The sequence below is a fragment of the Podarcis vaucheri genome (assembly GCF_965113315.1).
Source record: "Podarcis vaucheri genome assembly, chromosome: 6".
NCBI lineage: Eukaryota > Metazoa > Chordata > Lepidosauria > Squamata > Lacertidae > Podarcis > Podarcis vaucheri.
Genome location: NC_138764.1, coordinates 76,461,510 through 76,488,885, shown reverse-complemented (window position 1 = coordinate 76,488,885; position 27,376 = coordinate 76,461,510). Strand labels below are relative to the sequence as shown.

The following is a 27,376-nucleotide window of genomic DNA, read 5'->3' as shown; positions in this document are numbered from 1 at the left end:
AAGTCTTTCTGAATCCCTCCCCCCTGCAAGACAAATGAAGCCACAGGTGCAAACAGTGCGCGTGACAATTAATTGGCCTTTCCAACACTTATCCAATTATCAGAGATGCTCCCTCCAGCTGGAGAATAATCAGCACATAATCCCCTTAGGAGCAAGCCCCCTCCCACCGCTCAGAAGCCTTCCAGAGGTAGTTTGTGCATGCCCATAGCTGTCAACTTTTCCGTTTTCTTGCGAGGAATCCTATTCGGAATAAGGGGGTTTCCCTTTTAAAAAGGGAAATGTTGACAACTATGTGCATGCCTGAGCACCATTCTCTAGGTTAACAGGCAACTGCAAAAGACAATGGATGGGATAACTGAAGCTGCACTGCAGGAAATAGACCCTAAACTGATTGTTCTCCAGAGTCTCCACCTCAAACATATATTGAAGAAATGCAACTGCTCCAAGTTTGCACCTAGCTGGTTTCTTCTTAGAATGGTGGTACACTTGGAACCATTGCCAAGGATGATGGTATAAATAGGCTGCTGAAAGGTGTGAATATCCTAAGGGAAGCCAGCTGGATTTCATCGACTGCCATCACCCAAATATTTGTGCTGCCTGCACTTTAAAAAAATGTAAGCGATTCAATGCTGAGTCCCTAAGCCTAGAAGAAGGAGCTTCCCTTCCCCACCCACCAGCATTTGAAAAAGGAAGCTGGCTTACCTGCCCACTGAAAAAGGAATGCATTAAAAAGTAACAGGTTTGCAAAGATTTAAAAGGGAGCCTCCCCAAATAAATGATCAACCTTTGGTCAAGTTGATAAAAATATGACAAACTGACCCCTTCACGCAATACACATGTGGAGGGGGCTGCTTATGTCTTAATGAACTTGTTTCCAATGACACACAAGAATCTTGGGGCAGCTGCATATTGTGGCAGGTCACTGAAAAATGGCAAAACATAGTAGCTACAGAAAATCCAGGAGAAAGTATAGCAAAATTTTTGGGAAAGAACAACAGCAGCGAGAATGTTGGCCGCTGAAGATTGGAAGGGAGAGAAAACCCCAACGAAGGAGGAATGGCAGATAAAATTGTTTGATTATTTGGAACTTGCAAAAATGACAGAAACAATCAGGAATCAAACAAATCCAAAGTTTATAAAGGAATGTGAGTGTATTTTAAAAAAAAAAAACATTGTTCCCAACTAAAATCTTTAGTATGCTTGGATTAATTTTCGCAGATTACATGATTGATAAATAATGCATTGGATATAACATAGATTATGATAAAGAACACAGTAAAAGGGGAGGGGGAGAAAAAAGGGGGAAAGACCCACAGTGAGGTAGATGGAAGTCACCTGTAAAAAGTAGAAGACTATTTAATCATGATTTAAGATCCTGAAGACATATGGTGTTGAAGATTTTCATTAAGTATGGGCGTTTCTTCATGATCTTTTTGCTGTGTATTTTGTGTATCTTGTGTTGTTTTGAAGATGAATGAAATACTTGTAATATCTAATGAAACTAATAAAAAGCTTTGTTTGTTTGTTTGTTTGTTTTGCAAAACAGGGATTCTGTGATTAGATATTAAGTCAAATGCCTCTTGGCAAGGAAGAAAACAGAAGGTGAAATTGGTGACTGGGCTTGAATCCTGCCAAGTCCCCAACAGGCTAGGGATCAGCCCCCTTCTCCCTCCATTGAAAGACATAGCAGCTACATGATGCAAAGTAACCTCTTCATCTTCCCAGGAGGTGCCAGTTCTTGAGTGTGAAACCCAACTTATATAGAGCTAGTCTTACAGTGCATTAATAACAATGAAATATGTAGTCATTGGAGACAGCTGCACAGCTGGTTGGAGCCAATGGAGACAGCTAGTTAGCCACCTCTTAGACCAGCGGTTCTCAACCTGTGGGTCCCCAGATGTTGTTGGACCACAATTCCCATCATACCTGAGCTCTGGCCTTGCTAGCTAGGGGTGATGGGAGTTGTAGCTCAACAACGTCTGGGGACCCACAGGTTGAGAAAGGCTATCTTAGACCATGGGTAGGCAAACTAAGGCCCGGCAGCCGGATCAGGCCCAATTGCCTTCTAAATCCAGCCTGCGAATGGTCCAGGAATCAGTATTTTTACATGAATATAATGTGTCCTTTTATTTAAAATGCATCTCTGGGTTATTTGTGGGGCCTGCCTGGTGTTTTTACATGAGTAGAATGTGCCCTTTTATTTAAAACATTATTTGTGGGGCATAGGAATTTGTTCATTTTTTTTTCAAAATATAGTCCGGCCCCCCACAAGGTCTGAAAGACAGTGGACCGGCCCCCTGCTGAAAAAGTTTGCTGACCCCTGTCTTAGACAAAAGTACTGCCTTTCATAAATTTGGGGATTTAGGAAGTGGAGGTGGGGAAAGGATCTAGATGGAGCATAGAGACTTACAATTTTGCCTGCACACACACTGGTAATTCAGAATGAACAGTTTCAGAAATCAACTGCTTTCAACCCCCAGATGCAATCCCAGCATGCACACACAAGGAAGCAGTTGACAAGACACAGAACTGTAAATACATGGTTAAGAGGTGCTAACCAACAGCAGGCGGGAAAAAGGCAATTCACCCACAGCACCAGCACATCCTTACAAAAACGGAGCTCTGTGGAGAAAATCAGTATTAACAGCATCCTGGTCTGTGAACTATGGAACACTCATCCTAGAATACAAAACAGATTCTAATGGAGCAAGATATGGTTCTGCTCCAGAATGCCACAGAATCAATAGCCTTCTCTCTAAGATATAAATTCTCAATATGGGATATAATACTCCTAGAACTGTGGCTGCTAACTAAGAAGTATGAAACTTAACACAACACTCTTGCAAAAGCCCAGCAGCATTATAAAGCTCCACTTTACTCCACCTGATCTTAAGGAGGCATCAGACGTTCAGCAGCAATTTGGATTTTGAGATCTTCCTCCTCTTGCCTTGCTCTTCCAGTTTCCTGTCTTTGCTTTGGCCACAATGCTTAGGAGTATTATATCCCACATTGAGAAATTAGATGCTTTTTAAACAAGACCGCACACCATTCTGGAGCTATAGCAATGCCTTGGGGAACCTACTGAAGAGCTTTCCAACGTGATCCAGAAAGCCGATGAGTTCTATTCTCATTTCTCAAGATATATTCCAGGGGTGGAATAAGAGGAAGGCATGGCAGCAGAAAGAAAAACTGGGCTGCAATGTGTTCCAATCCTTCACTTTCACAACAAAGATGCTACTACACTCTCTCCCTCCCTCTGTGTGTGTGTTTGTGTACACACACACCACCCAAGTCATCTGTATGCAACACCAACTGTTCAGGTCTCTGTGTACACACATCATGTGACTCCAGTCTGGCATGCTGGCCACAGGACAACCCTCTCCTCGCCTTCATCACCCATCTCCCACTGACAGCTACTGCACTTCTTTTCACTTGCTATTCAGATCATGCACACAGACTGCTCAGAAACCAATCTCATGCCCATTAGTACTGTCTGCTGTGTGGATGGGCAGACAGGCTGCCTAGAGAACAATAAGCAAAGGGAAAAGCTGCAAGTCCTATCCAGTATTGTTACGGAGGGCTGAGGCTTCTAAGCTGCCCTTGCGGCCATTTGCTCTGTTCTGAAATTTGTCCTAGGCATTACTGCAGGGATTTACAGGTCCACTTGCACCCACTAACATTTCTCCATACAGCTGTGCAAGTAGATACAGAACTTCAGGAATAAAAAATTAAAAGTGTAGGAAAGGGGTTCCAGCAGCCTGTCACCATGGCTGTGGTCAAGGAAATGGCTGTGTGTTCCCTATGTATACACCAGCCTTTCTTCATACTGTTGTATACCCACATTTATAATTGCATATTGGAAATTAAATTGTCAATAAGAGCCTGTTGCAAGTCTGTTAGCCATTCACATGATTAGGGACAAACCCCCATGTATCTGCAAAGAGAACTGAAGACTTTGAGAGAAGGCAAGATACTGCAGTAGAACCAAACTGCCCATTAGCAGCAATTCTAAGTCAGGGCAAAGAACTATTATTATTATTATTAATTATTATTATTATTATTATTTATATAATGCCCTATACCCACAGATCTTAGGGCAGCTCACAGGATAAAATCACAATATAAAATCACAAAATACATAATCAAAATAAAAACAAGAACAACCCAATAACCTCCCACAATTAATCAGGGAGGGAAAATAGAATTTAAAACACACACAAAATATCTGTAATAAAACATATAAAAATAAGTACCCATCAGGTATCATCAAGGAGCAGGTTAAAAGATCGATTTAACTGTCTTTCAAATCAAAACATTTTAGCCATTGGGTTTTTTCCAATTGCAACGATTCAAAGATGCTCTTTGATCCAGTGGATCAAAGCCTACAACATGCAGAAGGGCTGGCTGGGCATTTCCTATGTGTTAGTTTTATTTGCTATAAGATTTAAGTTCACACAGAAACAGCACTGCAAGTGCAACGGAGTACTGCTCCGGAAGGGTTTAGTTTTATAGAAAAAAGGTAATACGAAGGTGTGTCAACTTTGGGCTAAAAAAACTGGTCATTGTATTTTTTTAATGCAGAATGAATCAGGATAGTAAAGCAAGGGAGTTTGCCTGGCCTGACTCCAGCTAGGGTAATTCCATGTTGCAGACACTTAACTCTTGCTGTGACTGCAACTGGAAACCAGATTCCTTTTGGCCTACTTCCCTGACCTCACTCACAGTTCCATTCTACACCACGTTTTTGGCAACCTTGTGAGCACCAAGAACTGGTTGCTCTCCCTTAAGATAATCCTGTAGGGAGCTATTGAACATGCATGTTTTGTCAGCTTTGCTACCTAGCACTTCAGCAAGCCCCAACTATTTTATGTTACACTGCCACTTTCCTGCAGTGAAGTGCCTAAATACAGCATCATTAAAACTATACAGCATAATGGTACCAGAAGACCGTTATGCTGAGAGACCAGAAACAGAACCTGATGCCAAGGAGATTGTTAGTGGTCTGAGATCCATTCACCTACACTTCCATGACCCCATTTGACTGCAAGTCCATCAAATGGATATGAAAAGTGCCTAAACTATACATAGTTTCTCTTGGAGGAAGCAAGGATATGGCACATTCCAGCTGCTGGCAGCAAACACAAGAACCAAAAGGGCAGACATGAAAAAGATAAGACCACAATGTGTTTTAAATGGCTAGCCTAAAGCTATTGATCACCATCAACCACAGGTCAATATCCATTTTGCTCTGTTCTTCCTTGACTTTGTAGGAAAGGTTGACTATACGTACCGTATTTTTCGCCCCATAGGACGCACTTTTCCCCCTCCAAAAATGAAGGGGAAATGTGTGTGCGTCCTATGGGGCGAATGCAGGCTTTCGCTGAAGCCTGGAGAGCGAGAGGCATCGGTGCGCACCGACCCCTCTTGCTCTCCAGGCTTCAGGAAGCTATCCGCAAGCCTTGCAAGCCCAGCGGGAGTTCCCGCGGGCTCACAAGGCTTGCGGGCAGCAGCCTGCAGCCCCGGTGAGTGTCCGCAAGCCTTGCGCGCCCGGCAGGAGGTCCCGCCGAACCCGCGAGGCTTGGGGCGGCAGCCTGTCGCCTGAAGCACGGGGAGCCCTCCGGAGGGCTCCCCCTGCTTCGGGCGAGTGTCCGCAAGCCTTGCGCGCCTGGCAGGAGGTCCCATCGAGCGCGCAAGGCTTGGGGCGGCAGCCTGCAGCCCGAAGCACGCGGAGCCCTCCGGAGGGTGCCCTGTGCTTCGGGCAGGTATACGCGCCTTGCGGCAGCAGCCGCAGCGGGGGGGGGGGGGATACATTTTTTTTATTCATTTCCCCCCCCAAAAAAAAAAACTAGGTGCGTCCTATGGGCCGGTGCTCCCTATAGGACGAAAAATACAGTAGTTCTCTTTTACTGCTTGCATTTGATTTCCCAGAATTGAAATTACAGCCTTCCATTCAATTCCAATGATTCATAATGTAGAGTCCAAGAGAAGCCCTCCCTTCCTAAAGAACCTCAGCTTCAATCATCTGGCTAGGATGCAATTAGGGGAAATGGTTTTGCCCTGGTACCACTCTTATCTGGAGGACAGTTCCCAGAAGTTGATGCTGGAGAACTGACTCTTGGCTACATGGCTACTAGCCTATGGTGTTCCTTGGGGCTTCCTTTTGCTTCTGTTGCTGTTTGATATCCACATTGAAACACCAGCAGAGATTGTCTGTGGATTTGGGGTTGGGTGCCATCAGCATCTCACTTTTTCATCAGATACAAGGGAGGTGGTAGAAGTTCTGAAATATTGTTTGAGTGTAGTTGCAGGCTGGATGTGAGCAAATGTGTTATCCGGACAAGATGGAAGTGCTGTTGTTTAATAGGAAGACTAGTTCAGGATTAGGTGTACAGCCCATTCTGGATGGAGTTGCACTCTGCTTAAAGAGTCAGGATCAGAGTTTGAGGGTGCTCCTTCATCTGGCATTGCCCTAGGACATTTAGCCCCTCAGGCTCTCTACTAGGCCCCCAGGGCTATCACAGGCCCTCCAGACCACACACCACCAACCCAGGCCACTCTGCCCAGGCTCTGCTCCACATACCCCTTTAGTGGGTAGAATGTGCCTCTTGAACAGCACCAAGTGCCTTTTGCTAGTCTGGAAGCAGAATGCAGTGTGTGTGTGTGTGTGTGTGTGTGTGTGTGTAGAGAGAAACCTCTGGCTTCTGCTTAGCTGGAATGTAAACCCAGGGGTAAGCATCACCTATGTTGCTCCACTCACTTTTGCCTCTTTTCATCACTGGTATGTGGCCCCGGAAGATTATCTGTGAGACGATGTGACTCTAAGACTGGAAGAAACACAAAATACCCCTGTCCTAGGCACTCACAGATAGCCACTGCAGCAACTTTGTACATCTTTGGCTAGTGCCCCAGCCCTTTCCTGGAGATCAGCTACACATGCCTTGGTCACACTCACATTAGATTACTGTAATGTGCTCCACATGAAATGGCCCATTGAAAGTGTATTAAGGAGAGAAATAAAAGAAAAGGGGGAAAGCCAAAGATACAAATCTTTGTACAGTAGATGTGTGTAAATTTGGAGAAACAGGGAGCTTTAACAAGCAAGGAACTTGATGGTCATCCAAGTTCATGTCTTTTGCATGTTTCATCCACTTCCCAACACATGTTTAGAACACAACTTACTAGTAGCAAAGAGGTAAGCAGGAGACCTGGGAAGATGTAATGTTGTAGATTCTATATGCCTTGAGCAAGTCACTCCTCCTCAGCCTAAGCTAACTCGTGGGCTTGCTGTGAAGCTGAACACTGATCAAAGCTCCTTGGGAGAAAAGAGAAGATAGAAATGCAATCCCTTAGGATAGTACTTACCTCCCGTAGCTTATCCATCTCATTCTGCAGCACCTGCTTAGCCAACTCACTCTCAATGAGCCGTTGGCGCAAGTCCTCATTCTCATCCTCCAGCTTAATCCGTTTTTTCTCCACTGTCTCCAGTTCATTATGGAGCCTCACAGAGACATCTTTGGCTACCTATAAACACAGCAAAAAGTAATATGAGGTTTGGTCCTCAGATCTGATGCACAAGTTAATATTACCAGCAGTACTGGCATTGGGCTTTAGTTTCTATTTTGATCAGGGATATATATCCCACCTGACTGTCCCTCTTCCAAAATCCTCACTGGCATTTAGCTTTCCTGATCTATTTAGAAAGAAACAGATTTTCTTCCAAAACGCATGCTAACATTCAAAATTGCTTAAGTAGGAGCTACGGCTTGCAGTGTAAAATTGTAGGTAAGCATTTTGCACAGATTTCATTTTTAATCCTTTAATTCAAGTTGTACCAGCATAATTGTGTTCAAGATACGAAATGTTAGCAAGAGACACATTTTGCAGGTCCCTCCCTCCTCTTATGTGGCCCGAGACTTTATTCTTAATGAAGAATGCAGCCATCTTGGGAACACAACATGGCTTTGCACATTAGAAGCATGCACTGAAAAAGGAAGCAAAAGTGATGATATCGGACAATATAAAAAGGATTTGTGCAACTCTTCATGAGGGAGCACAAGAGTTGTGCCTACATTGAATATATACAGGTCAGTGCTGCTTCAAGATCCTAGCTCACAGAGGATCACGCTAGCCAGCGGTCACTTTGTAAAAGTCTTTATTGAGTTACAGTTTCCATTCTCAAGCGGCTGCGTGCAGCTCTACGTCTTAAGGGTTAGACCGGCGAAGCTCCGTCTGAGTCTCCGCCCCCTGTACACCAGCTAAGTACCCTAGCCTTACTCCACCTTTTCCGCCTGACCGTTCTTCTCTGGGTCCCTCTGCCCCCTGTGGTCTCTTCCTTTCGGGACGCTTCTGACGCTGACCCCCCGGACCCTTCTGTCTCCTTGCGCCGGGCTTTAGGACCTGGTTCCCTTTCCGGGCTGCTTACTGCGCCACCTTCCTGTGTATTTGAACTTGGCGCGCGCGCCCAACCTTCCACTTTCCTCCAGACCGTTTCCTCGCTCCCCGATGGAGGTGTGGCCACTCCTGACTCATGTCCTCCCTCCTGCTGCGAGCTGCCAGAACTCGGTACCTGGCGCCCTTCCTCCCCACTGCGTTCTGCTGGTGATGCTGGCCCCGATTTCCAACTGCTGCTCTCTGAGCCCCCTCTGGACCCTTCTTCCTGGGGTGCCCCCCTAAGCTCCCCCCTTGCCCTCGCCACTGGCGCTCCTTCCTGTGAATCTTCTGATTCACTGGAAAGACTAGGAGATCTCGGGTCGTCGTCATCACTCATCTTTTCTTCTGCCTCCTCCCCCTCGCTCTCTGTTTCCTCCCTTGCCCTCGTCTCTGCTCCTGAACCCCTGACATCCATCCCCCCCTCGAAGCCCCCCCTTCCCCCCTCCCCTCCTTCCGGTGCGGGAGCTGGGTGCTGCAGTGTCCCGGGGACGAACGTCGGATACAGTTCGCTTCCCGTGGCGGGCCTCCAACTGAAGACTTCCGGTTCTTCCTCCCCGCTCTCGTCGACGACGGTCACCTCTGCCTCCATCTCTGTGCTGCCGTGCTCGAACCCAAAATCCTCCCCTTACATGTCTGCGTCCGTCTCTGCCTCAGGCGTTCCCGGGTCCGTCGCTCGGCTTGGAACCTCCAGCCACTTCCTGCTCTATAAAGTCAGCATTGCTTCCTGAGTCAACGGTGATTGGCACATCCAGAATGAGGCCATTGGGTAGCTGGAGCGATGCAGTGAGCTGCACTACCGGTTTGGGTGGGAGGGGATCCATGGGCTGCAAAATCTCTGGGGACTGCTTCACTGACTTGTCTGGCTGGGCCCCAGTGCCTCTGTCTCCAGCCAGACTCCGTCGTTTCCCTGCTGTGATTCTCCGTGCTGAGGAGCTGCAGTCACTGTTGCAGAGGCTGCATTGAGCTTGTGGATCCTCTGGGGACACTCTTTCGCCATATGCTGCGGACTTTCGCAGATGTAACACTTCCGGTCCCCTCTAGGAGGCTTCGCTTTGACTGCTCCCGGTGCTAGGGCTCTGGTTGCTGACCTCCATAGGTTCCGCTCCCCCTCCTGGCGGAGGTGTGGATTGCGCACGCGCAGCTTCCCTGGGAACGAAGGAGAACCCTCTCGCTGGTTCGCGCCCTCCACGCCCTTCGTCCCTGCTCCATGGACGTTCCTCCAGCCGCACCCCAACAGCCAGTGCCCTCTGAACGATCTCCTGCGTGGTCCGGGGTCTCTCCCCCCTTGCAATTTCGTCCTTAACCGCGCTGTTCAATCCTTCCCAAAACAGGTCTCTGACTGGAGCCGAATCTCTGTCCCATTCCAGGGCATTGACCAATGCAAAAAAGCAGGCGTGGTACTGTCTTACACTGGCCCTCCCTTGCTTCAGCCCATGCACCTCTTTCCGGGCAAGATCCACGTCTATGCTTGATAAAAAGCACCCATCCATCGCTTTAATAAAGGCATCCGCATTTTGGAGTGCTGGATCCTTATCCCTCCACAAATTGCGCAGCCACGCTTTAGCATCTCCATGCAAATGGGACATGATGAATCCCACCTTCTCTTGCTCATCTCTAAAGTCTTTGTTCAGCAGTTGCAGTGCACACTTTACATCTGCTCTAAAGTTGGGGTACTGTTGCAAATTCCCATCGAAGTGAGAGACCAGACCGCCTGTTCTTCTCCCCAACCCAATCCCCTCCGGTTTGGGTGTCAGTTGCCCTTGCTTCGTAAGCATTTCCAACCTGACCTGGAGATCCCTGTAGGCGGCAGCTGCGTCCTCCTCTCTCTTCCTGGATGCAAGCGCCTCGGCATTCAGTCATGTCACTGCTTCTCTGAGTTCCGCTATCTGCTTTTCGGCCGTCATATTGCCTGCCGTTCGTGAGCTCACAAGTAGGCACCCGCTTTCTCTCCTCTCCGCGAGGCCGTAGAGGCCCACAATACTGAGACGGAGCTTACTGTCAGTGCTGCTTCAAGATCCTAGCTCACAGAGGATCACGCTAGCCAGCGGTCACTTTGTAAAAGTCTTTATTGAGTTACAGTTTCCATTCTCAAGCGGCTGCGTGCAGCTCTACGTCTTAAGGGTTAGACCGGTGAAGCTCCGTCTGAGTCTCCGCCCCCTGTACACCAGCTAAGTACCCTAGCCTTACTCCACCTTTTCCGCCTGACCGTTCTTCTCTGGGTCCCTCTGCCCCCTGTGGTCTCTTCCTTTCGGGACGCTTCTGACGCTGACCCCCCGGACCCTTCTGTCTCCTTGCGCCGGGCTTTAGGACCTGGTTCCCTTTCCAGCCTGCTTACTGCGCCACCTTCCTGTGTATTTGAACTTGGCGCGCGCGCCCAACCTTCCACTTTCCTCCAGACCGTTTCCTCGCTCCCCGATGGAGGTGTGGCCACTCCTGACTCATGTCCTCCCTCCTGCTGCAAGCTGCCAGAACTCGGTACCTGGCGCCCTTCCTCCCCACTGCGTTCTGCTGGTGATGCTGGCCCCGATTTCCAACTGCTGCTCTCTGAGCCCCCTCTGGACCCTTCTTCCTGGGGTGTCCCCCTAAGCTCCCCCCTTGCCCTGGCCACTGGCGCTCCTTCCTGTGAATCTTCTGATTCACTGGAAAGACTAGGAGATCTCGGGTCGTCGTCATCACTCATCTTTTCTTCTGCCTCCTCCCCCTCACTCTCTGTTTCCTCCCTTGCCCTAGTCTCTGCTCCTGAACCCCTGACAATACATCTTGCCATCTTTGCACAAGAACCAGAAGTATGGAGAAAACCAAATCCTCTTGAATCCCTCTTCCTTGTAGTAAACAATGCACCTCTTGTTATTCAGCAGCATTATGGTGTATGCTTTGCTGCACAGCCCCCCAAAATCAGAACTTTCACAAAAGTTCTATGCCCTTATGTCCATGATCTTATGCCCAATGGTTCTCTGAATGCCAGCTTCTCTGGATACAGAAGAGGGAATAACTGTCACATACAAGACTGAGATGCCAGTCACTTCTGAGTTTGTTCGCTGCGATGGCTGGCAAGTTTTAGATGCACATCGGCAAGTTTCAGAAACTGTGCAAAACGGGAATTAAAGGGAATCTAGACACATTTAGATGCACCAAGGTCACCACCTAATAATTCTCTGTGAATCCACAGGCATAGAAGGGGGAACAAGTTGGTGGTGCTACATTATGCTCTCAGAGCTTTCCCCATTGACCAGGATAGATTTTTTTTAAAAAAAAATATATTGAACTGAAGAGCATGCATCAAATATTAAAGTTACAAACAGGTTCACTAACGTGAATATTAATGGTGCAATGGGTAGTCTAGCAATTACAGTAGCACACCAACCATACCTCCTACTGTAATGTGAGGATATAAAAAACACACGTAATTCTCTATCATGGGTGCAGAAGCATCAAATGGGCTTTGCCACTGGCACTTAGATATGTCAGACTCAGATTGTGCGACCAAAGTATAGCCAGGAAGAGCATTCAGGAGGGAAAGGGTAAGTCAAATGCCAAAACTGTAAAATGGGAAAGACCACAATTCATGTGAATCTGTTGAGCAGACTGAATAATACTGAATCTAAACTATTTGAGACTCAGGATTCAGACTTTCAAACGAAAATGTCAAAAATGGGGCATGGTAGAGCTTTACTGTCTGTTCCATGGAAGAGTCATGGAACACTGAATTACTCTTAATATGGGGCATATCTCTTAAAGCATCTGTAGACACAGGAAGTAGTTCCACAGTCCTGATGACCTTATGTTCACAAACATTTTCCAGCAAATCCCAAGCAATGAATTCTGGTCCCCAGGGACCCTCTGGGCTTGACCTCTTCTGCAGTAAAGCTCTCACAATATGGCTTTATCTGATAATTAGGGTCATAGGTAGTCCTTTATCACAGCCCAAGGAAAGAAGAGAGGTTATTCACTGGGAAGGAGGAAATTAACTTTACAAAAAATGAACTTTTGCAGGGGGCGGGGGAAGAAACCGAAAGACCAGATGGCAAAACATCAATATCTAATTCCAAGACCCTCCGCAGTGTGTGATCCCAAATAAAACAGGGGTACCCTGTATGGAATCTCTAGGAAGCACCACTAAGCCTATATAAAACTTTAGACTGTATGCTGCCAAACCTGCAAACATAAGTGGGTTTTCCAGCTGCGGGTTGAGTTCTGCTTTCCACACACCCACACAGACTTCACCCATTATAAGCACATAGCTTCCAATGAATGTTGATTGCCTCCTCCTCTTTTTTTAAAAAAAAATATTTTTTCTTTATATTTTCATTTTACAATAAACACAAAACATAAATTTGAATTATTCCACATCATATTTCAACTCCCCTCCCCCCTTTCAGAGGTTTCTTACACTTATACTGTTTTTTTACTGCATTTTTGAGACTGACACAAGGGCTAGCCAATCAGTACTGTGCAAAGAACAAGTCTCTGCTGAGCTCAATCCGAGTGGGGTTTTTTTTTGGGGGGGGGAGTGCGTATTGAAAATGTTACATGTCCCCAAAAAGAAATGAGAGTCTTTCCACAGCAAGCTTACAATTAAAATTGCATACACCTCTATACACACTTAATACTGGCACTACCTCACTGTACAGAGAACCTCCTTTGTTTCTTTTGCGTGATGGTAAAGAAACTGCAAAGGTTAGAGAAGGCCATTACATTTATATTCAAGTGTCAGGAGGAGGAACTTCGGTTGACAGGGCTTTCTCCCTGCTAGACAGGAAACTGGCATGGGTTTTACACCACAAAGATGTGAAGGGCAAAGGACAGAAACCGAAGGCATTACCAGGGCAATTGTGATGGACAGGGCAGGTTGGAGAGGCAGAATGCTACAATGGATTACGGAAAAAAGCATGCAGTGACCTACAGTGCACAGCTGATGCTAGAAAAGTCACCCTGTGTCCCACATTTTGTACTTATTTATACAAATCCCCAGTTGCATCCTGACTATGGGAACTGAAAACTGAGCTAGGAAAGAGGCAAATGGTAGTACAGCTACTAGCATGGAATCAGCTTAGCCAGAGGCTCCAGCAACACCATTAAGGTTGGGGGGGGGGGAGTTCCAGTTATTTCCTGCTCCTGCAAGGAAAACACTTGATCATAGCAAATGGTAAGGCAACCAGGAGGCAGCTGTTACGGGGTTCAGGGAAGGAGGAGAGCGAGAAAAATGCACCGTGACAAGCATATGGCAACTATCACACTACATCTAGCTCAGAAGAGGCCAGTCCATGCAATGACCTCTTTGGAAGAAACTACAGTGGACGCTCGGGTTGCGAATGTGATCCGTGCGGGAGGCATGTTCGCAACCTGCAGCGTTCGCAACCCTCAGCGTTGCGTCTACGTAAAGCGCAATTTAGCACTTCTGCACATGCGTGAGCACTGAAACCCGGAAGTAACGCGTTCCAGTCCTTCCGGGTTCAGCGTGGTGTGCAACCCGAAAATGCGCAACTTGAAGCATCTGTAACCCGAGGTATGACTGTAAAGGGTGAATGGCTAAATCAGGGGTCAGCAAATGTTTTCAGCAAGGGGTTAGTCCACTGTCCCTCAGACCTTGTGGGGGGCTGGACTATATGGGGGGGGGGCAAATTCCTATGCCCCACAAATAACCCAGAGATGCATTTTAAATAAAAGGACACATTCTACTCATGTAAAAACATGCTGATTCCCGGACCATCCGCGGGCTGGATTTAGAAGGCAATTGGGCTGGATCTGGCCCCCAGGCCTTAGTTTGCCTACCCACGGGCTAAATAAACACTACATTTTGAAAACACAACCTTCTTCTCTGGAAATGCGACATATACTCCTACAACATGTATCAGCTCATGAATCGATAGCTATGGCTATCAAAAGTTCTAACATCCCTAATATCCTCATTATGATGTGATAATGCAGTTGAGATTAAATCTGCTTGTATATCACTAATTATGGCTATCTAATTTATAAATACAAATGGTGGTGTAATTAACATCTGGAATGTGAACGTGTTTTCTTCATTGTTATTTTTTTAAAAAAAAGTGTGAACATGGTTTTAACATTTCAATGTATTTTCACACTTAAACGTCTTTTGTTACATATTATAATGTTGCTTTTTGTAACTTTTCTATGTTTCCAATTAAGGAAATCAGCCCCCAGGCATCACACTCGATGAACACAGCATGCGTGGAACTCAGGGGTGGGGAACCTGTAGTCCTCCAGATGTTGCTGGGACTCCCATCAGTCCCAGCCCACATAGCCAACTGGCAGCAGTGATGGGAGCTACAGACAAGCAACATCTAGAAAGTTGTAGGTTCCCTATCCCTGATAAAACTGGACATCATGCACTATAGTGGGGGAGCATGTGTCCCTTGACCTGTCTCCATACGGCTCTCAACCCAATTTCATAAGGTTGCAGCAGACCTCTGGCAAGAGCAATCTGTCCCTCCCCAGACAGCCTGCTGAGGGAGCAAAGGGGTGCCCCTTGTCACCTTTTAGCTCAGTATAAGGTAGCTCTATATTACGTAATTGGCAGGGTGTTGGCCTGAGACTAAGAAAACGCATTTCAATAGCTACACTTAAACATTTGGGCACCTGGGATGTTTTTCTGCCTCCAGGGGTCTAGGCTTTGCTCCTAGTCCTCATTCAGAAGCTCTGGAATGACTAATAGTTTGCATACAGAAGGTCAAAGATCAAACCTTGACACCTCCAGTTAAAAAGGTTCAAGTAGCAGGTGATGGGGGAAAGACCCTCTGCCTGAGACCCCAGAGAGCCATTCGCAGTCAGAGGAGACCATACTAGGCCAGATGGATCACTGATGGTCTGTCTCAGTACCATGTGGCTTCATATAGTCAAAACATATGGTCAAATACTTTGAAGAACCATGTGTTAAAAAAAACTACAAGCTGTGGAACAAGATGTTATCATTCCCAACACCAAGACAGAAACCCTAACTGAGTGGGGGGGGGGCATGGAGCAAGGGACTCTCCGTGGCATTTGCAGCCTGACTGGCTCCTGCTAGCCAGGAGGAAAAAATGGAGCGCAGTTTTCCCAACTATGTTGGCTGCACCAACTCGCAACATGCGCCCAAATCAGGTCCCTTACCAGGAACTGGACTGGCTTTGGATCCAGAAGAGCCATTGCTCTGCTTCCACCCTATCATTGAAACACCCCCATTGGGGAGCTTTATTCCAGCTACTGCTGGCAAGAACACCAGTGGCAGCATATACTCCTCCATCATTTCCCTGGGCACAGAAAGGGCCTCCATGGTGGCCAAGTTCCCCTGCCGGTGGTGTCAATTTCTAATCCCTGCCAGCAGTATGGATCAATGGTTAGGATTGCCCCACTCATTCCAGAGTATCAAAGCCTCTTCTCAAAGCTATGGTGATATAAATACTGAGGGGCAGAAGGCATGGAAAGGAGCTGTTTGGACCAGAACTGCTGGCCCTTTATAAAGAAATGGGTTGCGTCCATAAGTAGACCCACTGAAATCAAGGAGTATGAGTAACCTAGGTCCATTGATTGCAACGAGTCTACTCTGAGTAGAACTTAGTTGGCTGCAACCCAAAACCTGCAGCCGTTACAATGATCAGGCAGTAACGCCTGCCTTGTTTTGGCCTATTTGCATAAATAAGCTTCTAAGGACATGTTCCCTGCAGTTCTCTCTTTTCGAACTAGCTGAGTTGTGGCATACAGGTTAAATCCTCAGCTTGCATTCCTCAAGTTGCTAATTTAAATCATACTGCAGACTCAGATATTGGCATATGGAACTGGGCATTGCCAACATGTAGCACCCACAATAATGGCAGCTGGAAATTTTTCAAATGCCCAAAGCTCTAATCAACAATACTGAGCAAAGCAGTATTGCCCCTCGGGATCGAAACAGGGAGGACAGTAGTGTTTAGTAGGGCAGGATATTTACTACCTCATTCCAATGCACGTATCATGCTGAGAATACATTCTGTTGGACCCCATCAGGCCCAGGTGGTAGCTACATTTACTTTTAAACAACTGCACAAGCATATCCTCTTAATTACAGAGCAGTTAGCGATGGATGCTTGGGTGGAGATTGTCATCCGTCACTTGTGGCAGGCTTCATTTCCAGAAACTGCCATTTTCTGGAGCCTGGGGCACTTGGCAGCAGGTTCGGTCCTTTGTTTAAAAGCTTCCATTTGGCTCAATCCCAGGCTTTGCTGAGCTGGGATAAAAGGTACTGCAACAATGAAAAAGTGTTTTGTAGCTGAAGAAGAACAGCATTCCAGTGTAAGTGGAGAGGCTGCTGCACTTACTCTCACTGAGTCATGACCAAATACAAGCACAGGTGCTGCTACAGAAAGAGTTACAAGCAAAGGCTGCCCCCGCAGGGAAATGGCCAGCAGTGCCGGGCATTGATTGCCCTTCTCTCCTCAGATGGGTAGGTTCGAAAACACCTGTTTTGTTAATTAAAATTGCTCAACAGTTGATTGCACAGAGAGAGCTGCATACTTTGCCTGCCATGTCTCTATGCAAGTAAAAAAAACCACCTCTACATTTTATTACTATTTTCTCTTCCCCCCCCCAGTCTACTAGAAAGGGGGACCATGCACAGAGTCTGGGACTTCTGCCCAGTTGAAAGGCTTGCTGATGTGGACTGACAGCACAAGGGTTGCTTCTCAAATTGCCAGCTCTGTAGGGCCATGAGATGGCCAACTTCTCACACAGCATACTGCCTTCCTTGACTCACTGTGAGCCCAGAGGATAAAAGACCACAGAATATGTGACCAGAATAAGCAGGGGGATGATAATTGTACCAGCTAAATGCTTCCTGTTTTCAAGTCTATGCACCACAACAGGGGAACTCACACAGAGGCCCCGTGGAAGGGCCAGGGGCACAACTAACAATGCAGGTGAACTTGCAGATTCATTTTTAATTGTAAAGGGGGAGAACAAAGTATTTGCAAAGAATCGAATTCTACTGTTTAGACAGTTATAAGGCTAGCCAGTGCTATTTGCTTAGGATGTTCATCCAAGTCGCCCCTGGAGAATGTCCAAAGGGCTGGAGCTCTGGAGCTAACATGTCTGCTTTTGTTAATCATGGGGGAAATGCCCCCCCCCTCCACAAAGAGCACAACCTTCCCAGTATTTTATTCTCTCATCCACACCATGCCGGTCGCCGTCGACATGCCTAAACATTTTACAGACTCCCTCATCCTGCCCTTTGGTACCCCAGCTGCTTGCGCTTCCGCTCCCTATCAAATGCAACCCAAGAGTCACATCCCTTTGGATCAATGTTCCAGGGGCCTTGTGACAGTGGTAGGTGGAGCCAGAGGCAAAAGTGGGAGGAGCAACAGATGTAAATGTACAGTAGGCTAGTTTCTACACACACTCACAAACCTCTCTCTATCCTCCATCCAGGCAGGGGAGAGGCATTATCAGAGTTCAAGGACACATCAGGAAAAAACACTCAAGGAGAATATGAAGTGCATCCAGTGAATGATATGGCTGGGGGAGGGGGAGTATGATGTAGGGAGAGGCTCAAGGAACAGATAGAGAAGCTTAAGGACTGTATTTGGGCCCCAGAGCTGAGGTTCCTCACCCTGGCCTATGCCATTAGGCAATGCAGCTTTGTTCAAAGGGCTACAGCAATGGAACAGGCCTTGGAGGCAGCAAGAAAGGAGGCATTCCTCCAGCAGATTGTGTTACTGTGCAATGCCAATAAAGTGCCATGCCTAAACAGCATATGCACCACCCAGCTGGCCTGTGCAATCATCAAGAGCTAGCTAAGGCCCTTGGGCAGCTCAGGGAAGGGGCTCAGCCTCTCTGGTCAGCTGCTTAGTTCCCATGACTGTAAACTGAGCTGACAAGAAAGCATATCCTTATCACTAACCCTTCCCAGGTCTGCACCTCACAAGAAGCCTAGTGTCTGTGCAATGGAAAAGGGAGTGAAGTAGAAGCAGAAGTACAGCAAGGAGTCCAGCTGCTGCTAAAAATAGGCCACATTGTTTGGGGAGCCCAGGTTTCAAGGGATATGCAGCTATGACAATGCACACAAAGGTTGCATGCGATATGTGATGAGCCAGATTGTAATAACAGCACGAGGAATTGGAGCAGGGTTAACCCACAGTCCTGATCAGAATCCTGATGGGAGCTTTCCTCCCAGTACAGATAAATAGGAGTCAAGTCCAATCAGGAAAAAAGCAGGAATAAAAGGGAAACGAGGGGGGGGAATCCCCTCTCCCACCATGCCATGGCCCCAATCTGGCTCAGGAGCCCCTGTGCTGGTTATTTGTTCAAGAAAGACCAATTACACAGCAAATGTCACATCTAGCTTGGTCTTAAGCTCTATGGTGGAAGTATGGGATAAAGGTGCAGGATTCTATAGATCCCATCACTAGTTCTGTTCTCCAAGGCAAAGAGATGGGTTTTCTCTCCATTTCAGCCTGCATTATGTGTAATGCAACACCAGCTTAAACCTGGCTCTCTGCAGGATTGGTCAACTCAACAATATACAGTAAACTAGACAGCAATTAAATGCTAAAGGGGCCCCGATCCTCAAAGGAATCATTTCAAGCAGAGCAAGCTGCAGTTCACTCTCACCACCAAGGCCTGAACTAGAAAGAACTTACGCAGAATTGCCTATGTGCAGGACCATCAAAAACAGCAAAAAATAAACAAACCACAAATTCTGCAAGAAAATGATCAATTCCATGACATCTATGCAAATTAACAATACATGCATATATTTGCTTAATTTGCATATTCTATTCTGCTTCTGTTGGTCATAGGAGAATGGAGCCATGGCGGGTAATGAAACCCTGGCCTTTCTGTCCCCCCACCTACTTGGCTTCTGAGATTTTACTTAGCATTGCCCACACTTCCATGCCTATTTTCACAGTCACAAGGGCCAGAAATATGCTTCTTTCAAAAGCTGAGATTCTCAGGATACTTCATTCTGCACCCAATGGAAATTTCAATGTTTGCCCAGTAAAATTATGGAAGCATTAAAATATAAAAGACTTGATCTGCTGCTGCCTCTTACTCAGATCCAAAAGGGCATGTAGATGAATTGAGTCTACTCTACCACAACTCCAATCTCTGTTTGTCTTTACTTGCCATTATCTTGCCCTTATTGACTTAGTAAGAGGTGGACTACGTTTGTGCAAAGGAATCCAAGCCTCGTGGTTTCCTCTGGGAAATTGCTACAATGCCCAACAGCAGCATTTCACAAATCTTCCAAGTTCTGCTCTAGGTCAGTATGGCAACAGATCCATTTTCGAGCAAGTCATTTCTAAGCAGTTATTTTTGCAAAACATAACTTAAATGCACACCAAATAGAGCCTGTACCCCAGCACTGGCGGAACACATGCTTCGCATGTAGAAGAGCAAAGGTTCAATACCTAATACCTCCAAGTTAAAGGATTTTTGGTATCTGAGCCAGGAAAGGCCTCTGCCCAAGACCTTGGAGAGATATCAGTAGCGAAAATAAACAGCACAATGGACCAATAATCTGAAACAGGACAAAGCAGGTTTTTTAAAAATCCCAGGACCATTCAAATGTCTTCTCTCTTGTAACTGCAGGCTTACCTTGACATCTTGTTCAAGGCCGTGGATGAGCTCTCCATCCACCTGGCCAGTCTGTGCCACACGAAGGCTGCGCCGCTCTGCCTTTCGCAAACGGTATTGCAAGATGCGGCAGGTCTTACTGGCTTGGTCCAGTTGCTGCCGGAGCTCCTGTAGCTGGTAGACATCTTCTTCCATGTAGACATCTCTCATCTCCAGCATCTCAGCCCTCAATTCCTCAATCTCATCCTAAGGAAGAAAAGTACAATGGTCAAAGAATGGACAGGGCAAGCGTTACAAAGCTTGCATGTGACAACATCAGAAAAGAATACGACAAGGGAGTGAGGAGGGCAGTTAATACCTGTGTGTTTATATATTCTACACTGCTTGTCTACTATAAAAAGTCCTCAGGCAGCTTGCTTGCTTGGTTTATTAATTAATTAATTAACCAACCATATTAAGAATCCTAAAACAAACTACTGTATGATCCAACAGAACAGCAGGGTCCTTCTACAAAGCTATTTCTTATCAGGTAAAACCAGTAGATTAACGAACAAAAACAATACCCCTCACAGTTTAAAAGGCCATATATGGTTTAATTAGCCAAAGGCCTGATTATAAATATGGTAAGTAGATAGATAAAATGTGGGTTGGGAGGTTTCAATGGAGAATCGATTTAAAAAACCCCTATTGTGAAGGGGCAAGAAAAAGAGTTAATAAGAAGAGAATGAACTGCAGTTCCCTCCAACCCAAACTACCAGGGATGTGGACAGTGCTTTGCCCTGGACTTCTATATAACAGTATATTACTATTATACTATTATTAGAATAGTATTCTACTGGTTTACTATTACAGTGGTACCTCAGGTTAAGTACTTAATTTGTTCCAGAGATCTGTTCTTAACCTGAAACTGTTCTTAATCTGAAGCACCACTTTAGCTAATGGGGCTTCCCGCTGCTGCCGCGCCGCCGGAGCACAATTTCTGTTCTCATCCTGAAGCAAAGTTCTTAACCTGAAGCACTATTTCTGGGTTAGCAGAGTCTCTAACCTGAAGTGTATGTAACCTGAAGTGTATGTAACCCGAGGTACTTCCTTTACATCTATTTATAAGGGTGGGGGTAAATAAGCGATTTGTGAATGCTTTAAAACAATTACCTGCATTGAAGTAACCAATGCAATCCTGACATGGGACTGTGAACATGTCAGAAAATGTTTCCACTGCAGCACTAAGAAAAATTCCTCCACGTGTCTGCACTACATAATTCAGAACATTTAGGCACCAAGCAACGGGTGAGATTAACAGCTAAAAAGCCACCATTTACAGGCAAAATTGGGGGTTGGGGTTGGGGGGGAACTCCCTACGTAAGACCACCCAGAACTAGAGTGCAGCCAAGCAATGCCAATCCAACTAATTAGCCCTAGGAGATTAGAAGCAAAGGCACTGAGTGCATAACATGCAACTCTAGGATAAAAGACTGCACAGCAAGAAGAAAGCTACAAAGCACCAGTTACAAGGCCCAAGAGCTGTCTCCCTGAGAAATTGTCCTTATACTTGCAGTAGCATCCTTACTTCTGACTTTATACCAACAGTAATGTCAAAAGGGCTCCTGTCCTTTCTGGAGCTCCTGGTTCCCCTAATTAATAGGAAGTCTCAACTGCTCTGTCCCAGCTAGTAGACTGTAAACCTTGGCTCTAAAATGGCTGCTAAAAGTCATTAACAGCCATGATAAAAAAAATACATGACAAATCAGAAAATATATATTGTGCTGTAGAGAGGAAAGACTTTTCCTTATGGATCACAAAGTTATTTCCTTCCTCTGTCTGCCCCTGAGTATCTTACCTGCAATGCTCAAGATCATGAATTTTTATTGGAACTCATCTTAGAATAAGAACTGGGTTTAATATATTGTACAGCTGCTTATCACACACAGAATTGTTTTGTTTTTTTTAAAATCAAGACCCAAGACATGCTATATAATTGTCAATGATAGCACAGAGAAACTGTTAACTCTTCAGTACAATGGTATATGTGCCTACTTCAAAAGTAAACCTCTTTTCATTTATTGGGGCTTACTCCTAGGTAAGTGGTTACAGGGTGGCAGCAGAGGCATTGGTTTAGGATTTGCACTTGGGAAACCAATATTCTTGTGCCTTTGACAGCTCTTCCTCCACAGTCAGGACCATCAATACATAGCTGATTTCCCATAAGATTGTCAGGGTGGGTGGGAGAGATGAAATTAGCAATGATTGTACTCTCTAATCTTCAGCTATGCCATGTCCCCCAACAGCGGCCATTTTGTGACTGGCGCTCTCAGCACTCCCTCAAAATGTGCCCACTGGTCTTAAAAGGTTGCTGATCCCTATTCTATTTGATTGTATTACTTTCTCTTTTTTTGCCACACCTGCTCCTGCATTATTCTGATGGTGGTGCTCAAACTGGAGATTTACAAACACATAAACAGAAATTTGTGATGACTAGCCATCAACTCCACAACGTATGTTAATAAATTTCCAGAAGTCCGCACCCTGAAGCAGTGAAAAAAAGAAGGGCTTGGGAAAATAGTCACTTCCCCAAGAAGGTGGTGTTTACAAGTATGGTTAAGAGCTCCAAGGGAATTCAAAAGATGCCAAACAGCAACTTGAATGCCACTGACATAAACTCAAGCAATGGGCAATAGCTCAGTGGTAGAACTTTGCATACAAAAGGTCACAAAGCATCTTCATCCTGAATAGAAACTGCCAGTGAGCAAAGACGGTATTGAACTAAATGTACCAATGGCCTGGCTTAGTACGAGACAGTTTCCTATGTCCCTTTGGAGTACTGTACTCAGCCAATATATCCTTTCTAGGTCACAGAAATATGCTGAAGCACATCCACGAGGGATGTGGCATTGTGGCAGTGGCATTCAAGAGTATAGAAACATCAAGCACCAGAATAGGAAACATTTCTCCAGTAACTGTGTTTCCAGAGTCAGAGCCAATTGCCACAAAGTTGTACTTCCCTGATCCTGGAAAACCCAGAAGATCCACCCAAAGAATTATATAAACAAAGTCAGTGAGGCAGAGAATGTGGGTGCATGCCAGGGCCTCATGGGAGCCTTTCCAAGTGTTCTGGAATGGAATGGGAAGCAGAACAGCCCTGTGAAAGACTGAGCAGCCTGTGAGTAGCTAAAAGTAGGTTTACTTCTGTCAAAGTAATATGAAATAAAACCTTCAGTATACTTCAGCAGCTCTAGTGCACAAAGTTCTTTCAGTTCAGATTTAGTCAAAAATACTACCAGCATGCAGTGTCCTGGGCAGTGATGCATCTGGTATAGCTAATAATGGATCTATTCTTCCAGAAGTGGACTGGCTCCAGGCTGCATCTGATACCAAGCATGCTTGAAAAGGCAAAAGAGCCTGAATTCCTAGCTTGCCAAGAGTCATGGTCAGGGCTCTTCCTCCGCAAGGAAATAGGCCTTGGAGCCTAATTTGCCCTCAGAATTAGCCTACAATATCCCTACCTCCCCAGGTGTCCCAGCACCAGAAGAGCCCATGGCGGCAGTGGCCTGAAGAGGTCCCATTACCTTCCTCAGACTCTAAGCACTACAGCTTGGAAACCTCAGCCTTGCCCACGCCACTCCTAAATACCTCCTAAAACTGGTTGGACCCCTTGAAAAGTAAGAGGCGTCACTCATCAGCAGTGGGGCTAGCTGGTGAGAGGGAGAGTTAATTCTGGTTCAGTCTGGGTTTACTGGTTGTTGTAGCAACACCCAAGCCTGTCTTGCCTGACTTCCAGTATATAGGTGCTACTTGGACCCATCCAGGATGCTAACCACTATGCTTGTTTGCCTTTTGGACTGTGGCCTCTGCTTTGCTTAATTTCAATTAGCAAGAACTACCCTCTTGCTCTATCTGACTCTTGCCCAATCTGACTTTGCTTCCTGGGTCTTGAACTGGTACTGGTGAGCAATACGCAGCCTGACGTCCCCTAGGAGCACACAGTCCTCCTTGGCTAAAAGCCTTTCTTCTGACTGCCTGGGACAGGAAATCCAATTGCCTTAGTACCCAGATCCCTAACAACAATGGGGCTGCAGAATATAGCCAAATATTTTAATACATAACTTTCAACTGAGGCCTGTTCACAGTGGGTTGTATTCATTATCTGGGGACAACATGGGCCATTGCACAGGCTTCATCTAGTGCAATGGGTCAATCAAATGCAACTCAGTGTGTGTGCATATACACATTTTAAGGCATGTGGGGGAAACCTCCAGCCCAGAGCAGGTACCACATCTGCATATTCATAAACTAGTCAGGGACTTCTGACTATGTTTTTATGGCTTTCTTTCATATTGTCCTATCTGTGAACAACTGCCTACTAAAGAATACAGTGGTACCTCGGGTTACAGATGCTTCAGGTTACAGACTCCACTAACCCAGAAACAGCACCTCAGGTTAAGAACTTTGCTTCAGGATGAGAACAGAAATTGTGTGGTGGCGGCACAGTGGCAGTGGGAGGCCCCATTAGCTAAAGTGGTACCTCAGGTTAAGAACAGTTTCAGGTTAAGAACAGACCTCCAGAACGAATTAAGTTCTTAACCCAAAGTACCACTGTACTGGTTTGAAGGATTCTATTCTGTGGTTTCACCATCAATTCCCTAAGTGGTTTTCAGAGCACCATTTCATTAAAAATTGACCAGACTACTTTCACATGTTGGTGCAGAGGTAAACAAAGCTCCCTTAGGAGTAGGTTCAGAAGTCACATTTTTGAAAAGTCACACTACCCCAGCCTGCACAACTCTACCCCTTTCCACAATAAATGCCTCATGAACGCAACTGGATATTTAGTGAGAGCTCCCAGGATCCCTACAAGGAGTCCTGGTACCCAGTAAGAATACACACATACATAGTTTCACCAAAAGAAAGGTTTACCAAAGCTATTGAAGAATTTTACTCTTCTTTATGCAAGTATGGCACTATCAAAGCAGGCTTGAGACAGTTTGGGGCATAAAGTGAAATAACCAAATGACCCCCCCACACACACACACACTACTTAGCACTGTCACACTTCACCACAAAATCCTCATTTTGGATAGAAATCACTTCGAAATGAATGGGAGCTGCACAAGAGCGCATTAATGCTCTTTCTCAAGCTCTGGCTCATTTCAGTGAGGCTTGCAGAGACTATTGTTGACAATCAGTCACCTCACCATGGCCTCATCCTGGGCCATGAGCTGAATTATGAAGGTGGTCCCTATAAACTAAAGGATGAATTCTGAACTCCATCAGTTGGTTCAATAATTCATCTCCTTTTCATATACACAACTAAACCTACTGCCTCCCAGGAGTGACATACTTCAACCAGTTCAGCAAAAGTAGCACACCACCTTCCCTCATGAGGATCAACCATTAAAACATAAAACAGACCTGACAGCCTGGAAGAATAACTGTGAAAACTCCAGTATCAGAGGGGAACGCGCAGAACACAAAGAGCCTAGAGCGAGGGCACTTGAGAGAGAAAGGACTTATTTCTATAAATACTTTACAGGGAGATAAAGTGGAAACTGTGGGTGGGGATAGGATTCTCCTCAGTAGGTGGGAGGAACACCTAAACCAAAACAATGTTGTTCAGCTATAGGGGGGAAACTCCTTTCTTCCTATTGGACAGATGAATGATGAATAAGCTGTGAAGACACAGCATTTCATTCAGAAGGCACAACATGAAGAAACCTGACTTGCTCCAGTTTTCTCTGGACAGCAACTAAGAAAAATGAATGGGACTTGATTTAGAGGTCCAACCAAGTAGTTTACTCAAGCCAAACTAAATTTTGATTGGGTATTTGTTGACCCAAACTTAAACCACACACCTTATCAGCAGATCAAACCTATTCCTATGAATTTTCAGTACTTGGGTTTAGATAATAAATAATAATAATAATAATAATAATAATAATAATAATACTCTGGGCAGCTCCCAACAGATTAAAAACAGAATAAAACTTCAAACATTAAAAACTTCCCTAAACAGGGCTGCCTTCAGATGTCTTCTAAAAGTCAGGTAGTTGTTTATTTCCTTGACATCTGATGGGAGGGGATTCCACAGCGCAGGCGCCATCACCAAGAAGGCCCTGCCTGGTTTCCTGTAACCTCACATCTCGCAGTGAGGGAACCACCAGAAGGCCCTTGGAGCTGGACCTTAGTGTCCGGGCTGAACAATGGGGGTGGAGACGCTCTTTCAAGTATACTGGCCAAGGCTTTAGGGCTTAAAGGTCAGCACCAACACTTTGAATTGTGCTCAGAAATGTATTGGGAGCCAATGTAGGTCTTTCAGGACCGGTGTTATATGGCCTCCACAATCACAGACTCACTGTTAAGACCGTTTTCATGGAAGACAATATTACTTGGCTATGGGTGATTGCCAAAGAAAGAAGACTTCAAGGGGTGCACTTTTATCTATGGATCAGGATCTGAAATATCCGCCCTCCCCCCAAAAAACCTATCACCCAATTACACCACTAGGTATGTCTATGAATGGGAAAATGCACAAAACAAGAACTATTTAGAAAGCTAATATCAATATAGTAGCAATTTTCTTCCAGCTGACCAACGTACCGGCTTGCCACTCTACCCCCAATCCAACAAGACAGCAATGGGTTTATTCTGTATCATGCTCCATTTAGAACCATCTCCAGATGGCACAGACCCAGTCAAGTGACCTGGACCTATAGAGCCTGCAGCCTGGCAGAGCATCAGACTTGATGGCTCATATAGATAAAAGGAAATGAAAATCCAAAATCACTTCCACATACTGGTATCACAAAATAAGACCAGATGGCGAATGGGATAGTCTATATTGTAAGCTAAGGGATGGTATCAAATCCCTCTTGCTTGTGCTCTCCCCAGCCCCTTTGCCTATTGCTAATAGCAACAGGGAATGTTGCTCATACCCTGGGGTTCAAGCCATCTGTTGCTCCCTGTTTCACTGGCAGTAGCTCTCCTACAAGAGGGCTGAGCTCTCTTGGCCACTTCTGGCTGGCCACATTCCCTACACCCCCTGGGAGACCTTCAGGCTTTTGTCCATTTGAATTTGAAGAGTGGGAGCAGGTAGATAATTCCCCTCTTGCACTTCATGGATCAGTGGTTTATCTGCTTATGATGATCCACACAGGAAAACCAATCACAGAATGGCACCCATTAGGAAGCCTTCCTATTGAGCAAGCAAAGAGGGTACACAAACAATGGCTTTGAAAACCTGCCTCCCGGCCAGCATGTCACATCCAATGATGAAATGAGGCATTATATCCAAGGGCACCAGAGGATTCAGAGTTCTCTGCAATATCCTAGCAAATTGCCATCACAGAACAATCTTCCTCACCCCACTCCTTTTAAATTAAGATATGAAAAAGAATGAGAAAGC

At 45.8% G+C, this 27,376-nt stretch overlaps 1 protein-coding gene across 4 annotated transcripts in view; it reads right to left on the bottom strand.

Annotated features, from left to right (window-relative positions):
* Positions 1 to 27,376, bottom strand: part of MTCL2 (microtubule crosslinking factor 2) — a 97,665-nt gene that overhangs the window by 53,644 nt on the left and 16,645 nt on the right. For all 4 annotated transcript variants that reach the window (XM_082228623.1, XM_082228626.1, XM_082228625.1 and 1 more), the window contains exons 2-3: positions 20,002 to 20,226; positions 7,363 to 7,521 (exon numbers count right to left, since the gene is read on the bottom strand). In XM_082228623.1, the coding sequence (XP_082084749.1) occupies positions 7,363 to 7,521; positions 20,002 to 20,199 (357 nt within the window). In that variant the 5' untranslated portion in view covers positions 20,200 to 20,226. The remainder of the gene's footprint in view (positions 1 to 7,362; positions 7,522 to 20,001; positions 20,227 to 27,376) is intronic.